This window comes from Oryza sativa, chromosome 4 (genome assembly GCF_034140825.1).
Source record: "Oryza sativa Japonica Group chromosome 4, ASM3414082v1".
NCBI lineage: Eukaryota > Viridiplantae > Streptophyta > Magnoliopsida > Poales > Poaceae > Oryza > Oryza sativa.
In genome coordinates, this window is record NC_089038.1 from 10,111,233 (window position 1) to 10,123,840 (window position 12,608).

The 12,608-nt window shown below is 47.8% G+C and overlaps 1 protein-coding gene and 1 long non-coding RNA gene across 2 annotated transcripts; one reads left to right on the forward strand and one right to left on the reverse strand.

The window, feature by feature from the left end:
- Nucleotides 1-3,368: 3,368 nt before the first annotated feature.
- Nucleotides 3,369-9,967, reverse strand: LOC136355961 (uncharacterized). The gene is made up of 3 exons (XR_010740564.1): nucleotides 9,737-9,967; nucleotides 4,921-4,977; nucleotides 3,369-3,592 (listed from the first exon to the last, which is right to left on the reverse strand). It is a non-coding gene; the product is annotated as an uncharacterized lncRNA (long non-coding RNA).
- Nucleotides 9,968-10,711: 744 nt separating this feature from the next.
- LOC136356163 (uncharacterized) lies at nucleotides 10,712-11,377 on the forward strand. The gene has a single exon (XM_066309744.1). It carries the CDS (start codon nucleotides 10,712-10,714, stop codon nucleotides 11,375-11,377), a length of 666 nt encoding a protein of 221 aa, XP_066165841.1.
- Nucleotides 11,378-12,608: the final 1,231 nt, after the last annotated feature.

A 12,608-nucleotide genomic window follows, 5' to 3' on the forward strand; every position in this document is an offset into this window, starting at 1 on the left:
TCTCAACCCGAATGCAAGGTCGTGTGGTTATGTGGTTATGTCCACTGAAGTCTGAAGGCACTAAGCCACTGGCCACTCCCAATCTTCTCCTCTACGCGCTGAGAAGAGAGAGGGAGGGAGGGGACGACGGCGTAAGGTGCTGCCATGTGGAGGGTGCCTGAGGCCACGGCGAGGCTGGGATCGACGGCGGGACAGCTCAGAGGCCCCCAGGTGAGGAGGTGGGGAGTCGCTAGATCGGCTGTCCCGAGCTCAGAGGCCCCCAGATCTGGCAGCTCCCCGCCTCCTCACCGGCGGGATTTATTGTGGATTTGTTTTGCTGTGAGTCGGGACTGTGTTTTGTACCCAAGCGGAGCCCTCAGTAGGCTAGGCGGCTGGGTGTGGATTATATTGCAGCAGCGCCTGAAGCCTGGAAGCATGTAGACCACTGGTTAGCAAGGAGGTGTCTGAGCAAAGTTCCGCTGGGTGTGCATTTCTTTTTGTTAGTCTCTGATGTAAGCATCATACAGTTTAGAATTTTGGATTACTGCTTTTATTGGGTAGTTTTCCGTTGGCGAGCATGATGTGTGCTTTGATTTCTGTAGATAAAGGAGGGAACATGGAGGTCAGACATTGTGATGTGCTTTTCATTTGTGTAAAAACAGGAGGGAGGATAGAGGTAATGTATTTCTCTGATCTAAACGAATATAGAGGGAGAAAGAGAGAGAGGCTACCTTCCTCCATTTGGTCTGCTCTCTTCAAACCTACCATCTTCAACTTTCCAAATATGACTACCATCTTCAACCTCCCAAAGATAATCCTGTGCCCGTACCCGTACGTTTATCGGAGCAAATCTCCCCATCAAATCCGGCCGAATCTTTCTAGATCAGCCAAAATTGGTCAAGGGTTTTTTATCCACTCGATCTACTCTTTCCGTTTTCCCTAAAATCAGAGCGTAAAACTCGGGATAAAAATGACCGGGAAAGATCGCTATCATCATCGGCAACTGTAAAACAGAGATTAAATCCCGCAATTAAAGCCGAATCGAAGGAAAAATCATGGAGAAAATGATGAGAGAGGATTGGGGAAATGATTTTTGCAATCAAATAGGAGGAGAAAACACACGATCGGGATAAAAATGACCGGGGAAGATCGCTGTCATCATCGGTAATTGTAAACCAGAGATTAAATCCGGCAATTAAAGCCGAATCGAAGGGAAAATCATGGAGAAAATGATAAGAGAGGATTGGGGAATCGATTTTTGCAATCAAATTGGAGGACAAAAATACACGATCGATATGGCGGCGGCGCGGCGCTAGGGTTCACCTCGGGAGGCGTGCGGTGAACAGATGGGATTATAAAACTAGATGAGAAAAACAAAAAGCGCACGAGAGAAAAAACCGGCGACAAAAAAGATTGACCAAAAAAACTATGAGAAAAACAAAAAGCGCACGAGAGAAAAAACCGGCGACAAAAAGATTGAACAAAAAAAACTAAAAACACCCAGGAGCGCAGTGAACAGGTCGGATTAAAAAAAGGGGACAAAAAAACCAAAAGTCTTAGCGTGTGCGAATAAAAAACTCTTTTGCGTGCAAAGAAAAAACGGAAAAAAAATACTGATGCTAAGAAAACCAAACGGACTTTTTTGTTTTTTTACTGGAAGATTTTTTTTCCTTTTTCTATGGGAATCGGACAAGAGATGTTTTTTTTTCTTTTTTTTACTGACGACGGAAGCTTTTTTTTATCGCTCGTTAAGTCAGACTTTTCTTTCTTTCTTTTTTTACTTTTTTGAGTCGGATTTTTTTCTTTCGTTTTTGCAGAGGACAGGAATTTCTTGTTTTTAGTAGAGATATAGATTAAAACCAAAACATAAAATTAAAACCGTTTCAAACATGGATGACGTATCAAAATTCTAGCAAAATCATCTACAATTTTTATAATAGTAGAGACTTACCGATTTGATCCTTTAGGTCAAATCATCATCCACGAACCCATCCACGTCCATCCACATCGCACTAATCTCATCCGTTCATTCGTCCATCGCATATTCGCATTACACCCGTCCCTATCTCCACCCACCACATCCTCATGCTGCCGTCGCACGCTCCCCACTACCACGCAAATCCATGTCCTCACATCGCACCAATCATAGTAAGACCTTGTCCTCATCGCCTCCGTCCTCACGCTGTCGCTGGCGCTTCCCACTGCCGCACAAATCCTGCCTCAGTCGCCTCCATCCTTCCGTCTGCAAGGATGCCTCCATGCCATCCGCTCCGGCTTCCTCCTCCAACACTAAGCCCTTGTCGTCTGCCACACTAGCCCCACCGCTCCCCCTAGCACTCGCCTTGTGTTCAAGAAGGCCGTCTTACCTGGTAGATGGAATGGGATGGGATGGAGATTAGGGAGGCAGCAATCCAATCCAAGCAATATGGGATGGGATCCCGCCGCAAGGGAGCCCCAGTGGTGGTGACAGTTTGGAAGCCCTAAACCCTAAGTCAAAATTCAGAATCGATCCCCTTTCGCTTGCCAGCGATGAGTCGATCCAGTGACACAAGTATAGATCCCTCTGTTAATAGTGAAATTTGGTAAGCCTCTAAGAGAATTATCACGTCGCCAGTAGTCAGATTCCTTCTATATTCGGTTAAGGAAATTGATCTATTAAAGAAAGCTTATCCAGAAGTGACCGAGTTTAAGGAGGATGCAGCATGGCAAGTTATCTATTCATTAGGAATAGTTTCTTATTTTCTTTTTATCTTTAGGAAAGTGTGTTTAGTGTCCTATAAGGACTTTATGTTTTCCTTTTATCTTTAGGAAAGTTTCTTTCTTGTCCTAGAAGGACTAGTATCTCTCCAGGTATAAATATGTACACCCGGGGTCATTGTACAATATCTCAATCAATACAACTACTCTCGGCGCATCGCCACCCTCTTTCCAGAGGTTTTTACTTATCAACCGGCGGAATTTGGCACCTGACGCGGGGTTGCATCGGTTTAGTTCGATCTCCGGCGAAGGGGTAAGTCCTATGTTCCGCTGGCCCAGGCAATTGTTTCGTCTACGTCAGCGTCGTTCAAGGCTGCATCAGTACATTCGACCTCTTGGATTGCTCTGGTTTGGATGATATTTTTGCCTGCCTATTTATCATATGTCTTAGTTAATCTAGTCTTAGTATCTCAATTTAGCTCTATCGGTTGTCTCTCGCTTTACGGTTTCTGCCAGTATCGGCTAAATTGTTTTATTAGACTAGATTAGCTAAGGCATCTACCACCCTAAAAATGTGGACCCCCGTTTTTATAACAGGAATCAATCGTGTAAACAGTACCATTTCCCTGGATCAAGGAGTCTGGTACACACGAACTCATAGCTAAAATATCAAGTGCACATACACGAGAGTCTAGTATGAATTATTACATCATAAGCCCGCAGGCACAGTCTTAAATCATCGGACCGAGCGGTCCGGAATACATTCCAAAAACAGAAGTAGGTAAGGCAGCGGAGTTAAGGCAGCGGCACGCCATTGCCACAGGCAACGACCGTACTAAGACCTACTGAGCGCCATCGTCTTCATCTCCCTCCTGGTAGTAGGCATAGGGATCCTCCGAAGCTTCATCTCCCGCTTCTGATTAATTTTATATTTGCAAGGGTGAGTACCAACCGTACTCAGCAAGTCACCACAGCAACAATGCATATGAAAGGGGTATTTCAAAGGATGGCTATGGCTCTTTTGCGCTAAGCCAGTTTTGTAATTCTTTTCACAAACCTAAGACCTAGCATTGACTGATCAAATTTTAGTACCAGTGTTTGTATTTAAACAACGACGGTTCTGTCCACCATCCATTGTGATCCTAAGGATAGCTTCCCGCCATTGAGTCGTTATAGTTTTCTGAGGACGCCCACCTTCCCCCTCCTCAGGAAGTGGCTCCAACAGCATAAAAATTAGTCATGCAACAACCCATCCCACACAAGTTAAGAATTTAGAGACTAGCCAAGTGTAATACATGTCCCGGTACTCAATAACCGCGAGCACGGCTATTCGAATAGATTTGGTTTACTCACACTATAGTGGATGTACACTTTACCCGCACTCCGCGACTGCCCAACACATGAGCCTCGTCCCAACACATGAGACGCGTCACGGCAAAGCTTTTCGATAACCTCGCATTGGCAATACCCGCTCCATGAACTTAAATCCTCATGCACTCTAGGCGTCCATGTTTCTAGCAGTGAGAGGAGTTCTGGCGCTCCAGGGAAAGAGAAGTCTCACACACATATTAAATTATGGTTCAAGTTAAGTTCTCTCTCTCACACACTCATGGCAGTCCTACCAATGGCGACACCGATGTAGGGCACGCTTCTCGGCCCTACCTCAACGGCTGTCCCATCGTAGCGCACCTGCCTCACTCAGGGGTGAACCATCTATGCAGGGATACTGCCTCCGCTCGGCTATCTAATCCGCTAGGTCTATACCCATTCGAGAAGTACGGTTGTACGGGGGTCGTTTCATGCTTAACTTCATGGCTCAGTCCTTAATTGACTGGGGACGGTACTAGCCTTTTCCAGATACCACCCAAATCATCCGTCCGCCCCAGTCGAAAACAGTTGTTTTCGCTTTATTTTCCTTTCACAAATCATGTTATCAATTTCATGGCAATGTGGCGCTCATGTCTCCACATGCCGCATCTCAATTACCTTCCCAAAGGTAATTGCCCAAGCATTTAGCATTTGATAAATATGAGTATGCATGATCCTAGAATAGCATTTCTAAGCAATTGTCATAATTGACTAGGGACTCATACGTAAACATGGTTACGAAGGAATAAGGGATAAACAATAATCAAGGCATGGCATAATCACAAGTAGGATGTTCATCATTGCATGCAATTTTATTTATAAACAAAATAATTTCGCAATTGGGATCAACATGTTCAAGGAATAGTGATGACTTGCCTTGCTCAAGGTCTTGGGGGTCTTGGCCTTCACTTGGATCCGCAACTCCCTCGGGCTCTATAGTTACGTGCGAAAATTGATTTGGATTCGATTAGAATTCAAATAAAAATCCAAATAAATCCAAATGAAAGTCGAACGTGAAAGTCGATTCTTTTATATTAACTTTACTATTCGCGTACTAGGGCAAACCCAATTTCGATTTATATATCCTAAACTATTTTGTGGGTATAAATATTTTGTTATCATAAGTTTTTAATTTAATCTACCCGAGCGTTATATCCATATAATAGGTTGGAAATTTCTATCGCAAGCTAAATATCGGACGGAATCCAAAAATTATCTTATAATATTATAGGATTTAATTTTAGTCTAGGACTAAACGACTAAATATAATATACGTCTAAAATTCCTAGTGATTAAGTCCGAATTTCTACCGTGAATCAATTACTTATAGAGATTACCCAAAATAATCTATAATAGTCTATAAGAATTCATCTAATCGTTTAGTTCTTAATTACATTTAAACTACTACCGCAAATTGATTTCTTGTAGAAATTACCAAGAATAATCCATAATTTATATTAAATTTCGCAATTCTACGACTATAACTAATCTATAACTAAGTTCTAATTATTTTAAATTTTCTAAACTTCCCTAATCTCCCTCTAATTTCCTATTTATTTCCCTTTTCTTTTTCTTCCCTTCTTTTTCTTTTTCCTTCCTTTCTTTTTCTTTTCCTTTTTTTTCTTTCTCTCTCTCCTTTCTTTTCTTCTTCCTTCTCTCTCTTTTCCTTTTCTTTTCTTTCTCTCCTCCCTCCCGGCTTCTTTCTCTCTTCCTTGGCTTCTCCCTTTCTCTCTCTCTCGGCTCCCTGCTACCCGGGGCGGCGACGGCGACCGAGCAAGGGGAGGAGGCGGCGGCTTACCGACGGCGGTGGCGGCGACGGCGGCGCGACGACGGCGCACAGCGCACGACATGGTGGCACGAAGGCGGCGGTGTGGCGGCGCGAGAGCGGCGCGACGGCGACGGCGGCGCAAGGCGGCGACGCACGGCGCGGCGGCTCCAGGGCGACGACGCGGCGGCTTCGAAGGTGGCGGCACGGCGGCACGACAACGGCGGCGCATGGAGAAGGGGAAGAGGGAGAGGAAGGGGGAGATGGAGTGGGGAAAATGGGGAGGGGGTGGAGTTTTATAGGGGAGAGGAGGGGGAAAGGAAGAGAAGGGAAGGGGCGACGCGACGGCGGCGCGGGGCGCGAGGCGGCGATGGGACGCGCGGTGACGAGACGTCGACGGCGGCGGCGACAGTGGCGGCGCGCGGCTCGGGGCGGGACGCGACGGGCGGCGATGCGACGATAGCGCGGCGTGACGGCGACGGGGTGAGACGACTGGCGAGCGGCGATGGGACGGGCGGGCGGCTCGGGGCGCGAGGCAGCGCGGCACGGGGCGCATCGCGGGGCGACGGGGCGGCTCGCGGCGCGGGGCGCAAGGCCGGCTAGGGCGGCGCGGCAGCGATGGCGACGGCGACAGGCGGCGATGGCGACGTCGGCGCGGCGGCAGGCGACGGCGCGACGGGACGGTGACGGCGACGGCGCGGTAGGGGCGGCGCGGGGCTCCGGGCATGGCCGGGCGCGTGGCAGAGAAGGGTCTAGGGCTAGGGACCAAAATCGAACACCTATGAGGCAATAAACAGTGACTTTTCCTATTTATCCCGATTTTAGTGTATTTTCCATATAAATTTGATTCCACAATTCCTAATTTTACATATATGCATTTTACTCAATATTTGTGGTATCTTAACTAATGAATTCACCCTAGATTAATATTACTCATATTTTATTTTTATATAATTTATTTGAGTTTTTATTAGGGTTAATTCTTATTCCATCGTATTTAAATTTAATTGATCCAAATATGGTCGTGATAATATTTTATTTATTATTATCCACACCTAATCTTTATTTTTAATTTATATTTATTTTACCAATTTGTTTTTAAGGTTTATTCCTGATTAACTATTCTTTACTCACGATTAATAATCTTCGAGATCAAATCCAGATAAAATAGGCGAATAAGATCGGCATGATGCAATTAATTTAAAAAGGTTTTTGAAAATCCGTATTTTTAGAGTTTTGATTTTGTCGGTCGAATTTTCAGGGTGTTACAAAAAATCAGTCAACAGCTTCATTGTCTACATATTGTGTTTCTTTTCGTACTTACTGCTACATCAGTTAAGTTTGATCTACTAAGTCATACTTAGAATCATAATCTCTAGCCTGTTTTTTGATTGCCAATAAGGGTTTCATCAGGGTTTCAGCCGATGACTTATCTGGACATGGCATCGGCTTATAAGGATTGCATATATAAGTTGGATTTAGCCGATCGCAATAAAGATTTTACTGTTTAATCTAATCTTGTGGATTTTATAACATCTGACCTCCAGCCGATGTATGCTTTAACCTTCGGATCAGTGCATATTATATCATATCATTGCTAGCCGACTGGTTTCCACTGGATTATATTGTTTAATTATATTGATTATCATCAGCCGATTGTCTTTATATCATTATCTACATTGGACATATGGCCGATAGCTCAAAACCCTATCGCTATCGGCTGGTATCGGCATCGGCTGGAACTACTCCATCGGCTTGTCAGCTGATCGGCTATTTGATCTTTTGTTTGCATATCTTGTCAGTTGCAGGGTCAAACTGACTAGCATGCCCGCATCTCACCAACCCTTGGTCCTGCACTAGAGCTAAGCAGATATCGCAGGCCAGTGTGTGTTTTTCGCATCAACACCCTCCCTTCCAGAACCACATCCCGTGATAATTAATCAAGACATCGATTGACACCAGGTGTTGATTCTCATTGCTCATTTGCTTCGGAGATTTTCTGCACTATAGTGTTTTTTTTTTTAATTTCCAATGCTTGTGTGAAATGATGTGCACAGTGGCCAGTGGGAAGTATGGAGACTAGCCATGCATTTCCTCACTAGCGCTCGAGCCAAGTGGCTCGCCGGCGGTAGTTGATGCCGCGGCGGCGATGCGACGAATGCGCAAATGGGAGAAACAGAGAGAGAGAGAGAAGGAAACGACAGTTCTAACCGTGCGAATGCATGGGGCGAGATGTCCTTGGTGTTGGCCGGCGGTGAGGGAGAAGCGACGGGGAGCTTCGGGTCATCGGCATCATTGTTATTCTTGTGGTCCTCATGCTCGACGGAGGGGTGGACGGGGGAGAGGTGGAGGAGGCGAAGTCGTCGGTGGTGTTACCAGTGTCCGAGGGGGTCTCGACCGCCAGCGAGGGGCAACTGGAGCTGTGTGATGGTGGCAGCGCAAAAGGAGAGCGGCGTGGTGGCCGGGGAGGGAGAGAGGTGCGGGCGGTAGTTGGGGAGAAGGGAGGAGGCCAAGGGCTCCCTTTTATAGGCCGAAGAGGGGAGAGAGGGTCACCTAGGAGAGAGATCGACCGCGCCATGGTGGAGCTCAACATTGATGGGTGCTATCAAAATCCAACATGAATAAAATGGGATTGAGTGGGAAATTATGGGGGAATAGGAGAGGATGAGGTGGGGATTGATTCCTGTCAATCAATTTGGGAAGATGGCAAGTGGGCGAGTGGAGGCAGCAAGCCGCAAGGGCTTCCCGACCGGAGAGAGAGAGGGGCCGACTAAAGGTGGAAGAAATCCCCGATGTTGGTATTTGTTACGCACACAAATAAATCTGCAAGTGTACGGATACCGCTGTAGCACTTCCCCTTAGAGTATTCCAAGGGTATCGAACATAAGGAACGTGTGTGTATATTTATACTTTCTATATAGTTGGTACCCACTAAAAATTATTAGATGCTAAAACTCAACATGCAAGCATGATACATCATCACCCACTAGCAATTACTATTCTAGCTCATTTAAAATCCCATGCAAGCATGCCACATCTTCACTCACTAGCAATTACTATTCTAGCCTATTTTAAATCCCGTGCAAGCATGACATATCATCTACAATATTATATTATAGAGATCAACAAGTATGTGTCAAATCATCTTCCTCTCATTATTTTCTCAACATATCAACTTTCATCATTTTGACAATATTTAACATATACTCATCCATGAATCCCGTAGGAAAGCGTGGGGTATCACCTAGTCTAAGAACAGGATTCAACCAAAGACAACAACTAAATGGTAGGCTTAGGATAGAGAGGATTTCTATGGATTCAACTAGCTAACTTAAGTTAAAGGTAAAACTCTATCAAATGTTTCGTACACCGGCCCTCCTTTGGTCATCCAGACTGAGTCTAACCTTGAGCTCTATGATGTACCCGAACGTGGAGGAATGCAAAGGATGGACAAGGTTGTCACCACCTGCCGCCTACCTCACTTTCCTTGGAGCACACAACAAACGAAGGTAACCTCTAACGTAGACACTACGTCTACGTTATCGATTACTATTATAGCCTCGGCCAAGAACTTCCTTCTTTATCCAGAGTCTTTGTACTAGAGCACTCAATTGCACACAAAGGGCCTGTTCAGATTGATGACATTTTCAACCATACCATTATTTGGTAAAATTGACAATTATATGGCTACGTTTAGTTTGTTACCAAATATTGGCAATGCGTATATAATTTTAGCAACATTATTAAGCCAATCCTATCAAAATTTTGGCAATGTTGTCAATTTGCCAAAATTTTGACATTGCTAAATTTTGGTAAGGTTCATTTTGGCATCAATCTGAACAGCCCCTAAGCGACAAACCCGCAAATGAGAATATATATCACTTAAGTAAACCAATTAAATAACATAAAGAAATCTCAAATACTTACTTTATAAAAGAAGCATCCACCAAGGTACAAGATCGGAGAGAGCGCCGACACTCTGGCATTCCTCTGGGACTGCCATGGAAAGAGTGCTCACAACTCCAACACTCCTCCGGAACTCCTTATAAAGAACTCCGAACTTTGGGGCACTCCTTTTGGAGCTTTCCCTCACCCTCTTCCCATATTCTAACTCTACGAGAGAGTAGCCTAGATATCAAAGTGAGTTGTACTCCACTTGAGTTGTGTGTCTTGAGTGTGAGATGAGCACCTCCTTATATAGCCATCCTATGGCGGTTTTGACATTTATCCAAGCCGTGAACCCCGCACAACCACCATCGGGACTTCATTAGGGACCTACACGTGTCAGCAGATGGCGAGAGGACACAATGGTGGTTCGGCCGACCCCTTTAGCCCACCTCCCAACCACTCCTTCGATTGGGAGGCTGCTTGATGCCCCCCCTAACATCTTATACTATGGCTGGGCTTAATTTTGTTAGAGGATAAATCTTGCATGCTTGTTTTTAGCTAGTTAGTTAAGCTTTGGATTTTGTTTTGTGCATTGTCAGCGCATGAGCCCCAACATGTGGAAGCCGTGCGTGTAGGAGTCAAGCGAGAATAGCTCGCGGCGTGCCTAAGCCTGCGGGCGTATGCGCACGATGAGCGGACGCGGGGATGGACGCGATCAAGCCGCGAGTCGTGGGTAGCGATCCGAGTTTTTGGCGTCGCTTTGCATGTTTCAGTTCTGCACAATAAAAGGAGAGAAAAACCCCGAAAAGCTGCAAGCAATTCAGGCAGCACCAAAAACTCTATTTCTGTTGTCCGTTCGTCTACAGTATTGTGTTCTACATGTTCTTGTGTTCTTCCACTTTCGCGTGAGTTCATCCAGTGTTCACAAGCTGATTGATCAAGGGTTTCCTGACAATTGGTATCAGAGCAAGGTTTAGGGCTTGGACACGTGATCGTGCACTAGAAGAAGCACTTATGCCAAGGCGTCGCACGAGCTCCCCGCGCTGTTGGTCGGTGTCGCCGAGCGAGCGCACTCCTGGAGGTTCCGGCGGCCGCGCTTCGGGCAGCGGCGGGAAGGACAGCGGGCTGGTTATACACCGCGTGGTCAAGGAGTCAGGATCGTCTGCGAACTATCCGGTTCTCACGAAGACGAATTACAATGACTGGGCATTGCTCATGAAGATCAAGTTGCAGGCACGTTGCCTGTGGGACGCTGTCGAACGTGGCCGCGCTGCCGTTGAGCTGCACGAGGATCAGATGGCGCTTGATGCGATCTATAGTGCGGTTCCACCCGAGATGATCTCGATCTTGGCGACGAAGGCATCGGCGAAGGAGGCATGGGACTGCATCAAGACAATGCGCGTCGGTGACAACCGCATCCGCAAGGCCAGCGCACAACGGGTGCGTACGGAGTACGAGAGGATCGCATTCCGGGACGGCGAGTCGGTGGAGGAGTTCGCCATGTGGCTTACTAGTGTCGTCAACCAACTCGCCACCCACGGTGATCCCGAGCCCGATGACAAGGTTGTCGAGAAGTATCTGCACGTCGCCCGACCGAGGTTTAGCCAACTGGTTCTTTCAATTGAAACTCTTCTCGATATATCTACCTTGTCGTTGGAGGAAATCACCGGGAGACTCTAGGCGGCCGAGGATTACCAGACCCCGCCATCCTCCCAAAACACCGATGGCAAGCTCTACCTAACCGAAGAAGAATGGCTGGAGCACCACAAAAAGGAGCAGGAGGCGAAACGCTCTGGCGCCGGTTCCAGCGGACGTAACAAGCGCCGCGGCGGAAAGGGGTGCATCGGCGGTGGCTCGGATGGGTCCACCTCCTCGCCGGCACGCAGGGATGACAAATGTCGTAACTGCGGCAAGCTCAGCCATTGGGCTAAGGAGTGCCGGAGCAAGCCTAAGCACGAAGACCAGGCCCATGTGGCCCAAGACGACAAGCCCACGCTCATGCTCCTGACTGGGGGCTACGTCGAAACCGCAGGCTCCATGTTGCCGCCACCACCGCCACGCGCGACGCCGGCGCCTCAGCGCGTCTGCGTTGAGCTCGTCGAGAAGAAGGTGTTCGCTGGGTTAGATCATGAAGCAGACCGCGACCAGCGCAGCTGGATCATGGACTCCGGTGTGTCAAACCATATGGCGGGTTGCCGAGCGGCCTTCTCCGACCTCGACACTGGCATCACCGGCAACGTTTGGCTTGGGGATGGCTCGATCATCCCTATCGAGGGGTGCGGCATGGTGTTGTTCGCCTGCAAGAATGGAGAACACCGCACCCTCGCCAACACGTACTTTCTGCCGCGGCTCGCCGCCAACATTGTCAGCATCGGCCAACTCGACGAAACCAGCTTCCAAGTATTGGTTGAGGATGGCATCATGCGCGTCCGCGACAAGCAGCGGCGCCTACTCGCCCGAATCCCTCGGAGCCCAGGGCGCTTGTACGTGCTCGACATCATCCTTGCGCGGCCAGTTTGCCTGACAGCGCGCGCCGGCGAAGACGCGTGGCATTGGCACGCTCGGTTCGGGCACATCAACTTTACTGTGCTGAAGAAAATGAGTAGGGAGACCCTGGTACGTGGATTGCCATTGTTGACGCAGGTCGATCAGGTTTGCGAGGCGTGTCTCGCCGGGAAGCATCGACGGGCGCCGTTCCCACGACGGGCGCTGTCTCGCTCTAGCAAGCCCCTGCAACTCCTCCACGGCGATCTCTGCGGCCCGATCTCACCAGTGACGCCGAGTGGGAACCGCTACTTCCTTCTCCTCATCGATGACTACAGCCGCTTCATGTGGATCAAGCTCCTTCCCTCGAAGGACGCCGAACCGGCCACCATCAAGCAGATACAAGCGGCTGCCGAGAGGAAGTCGG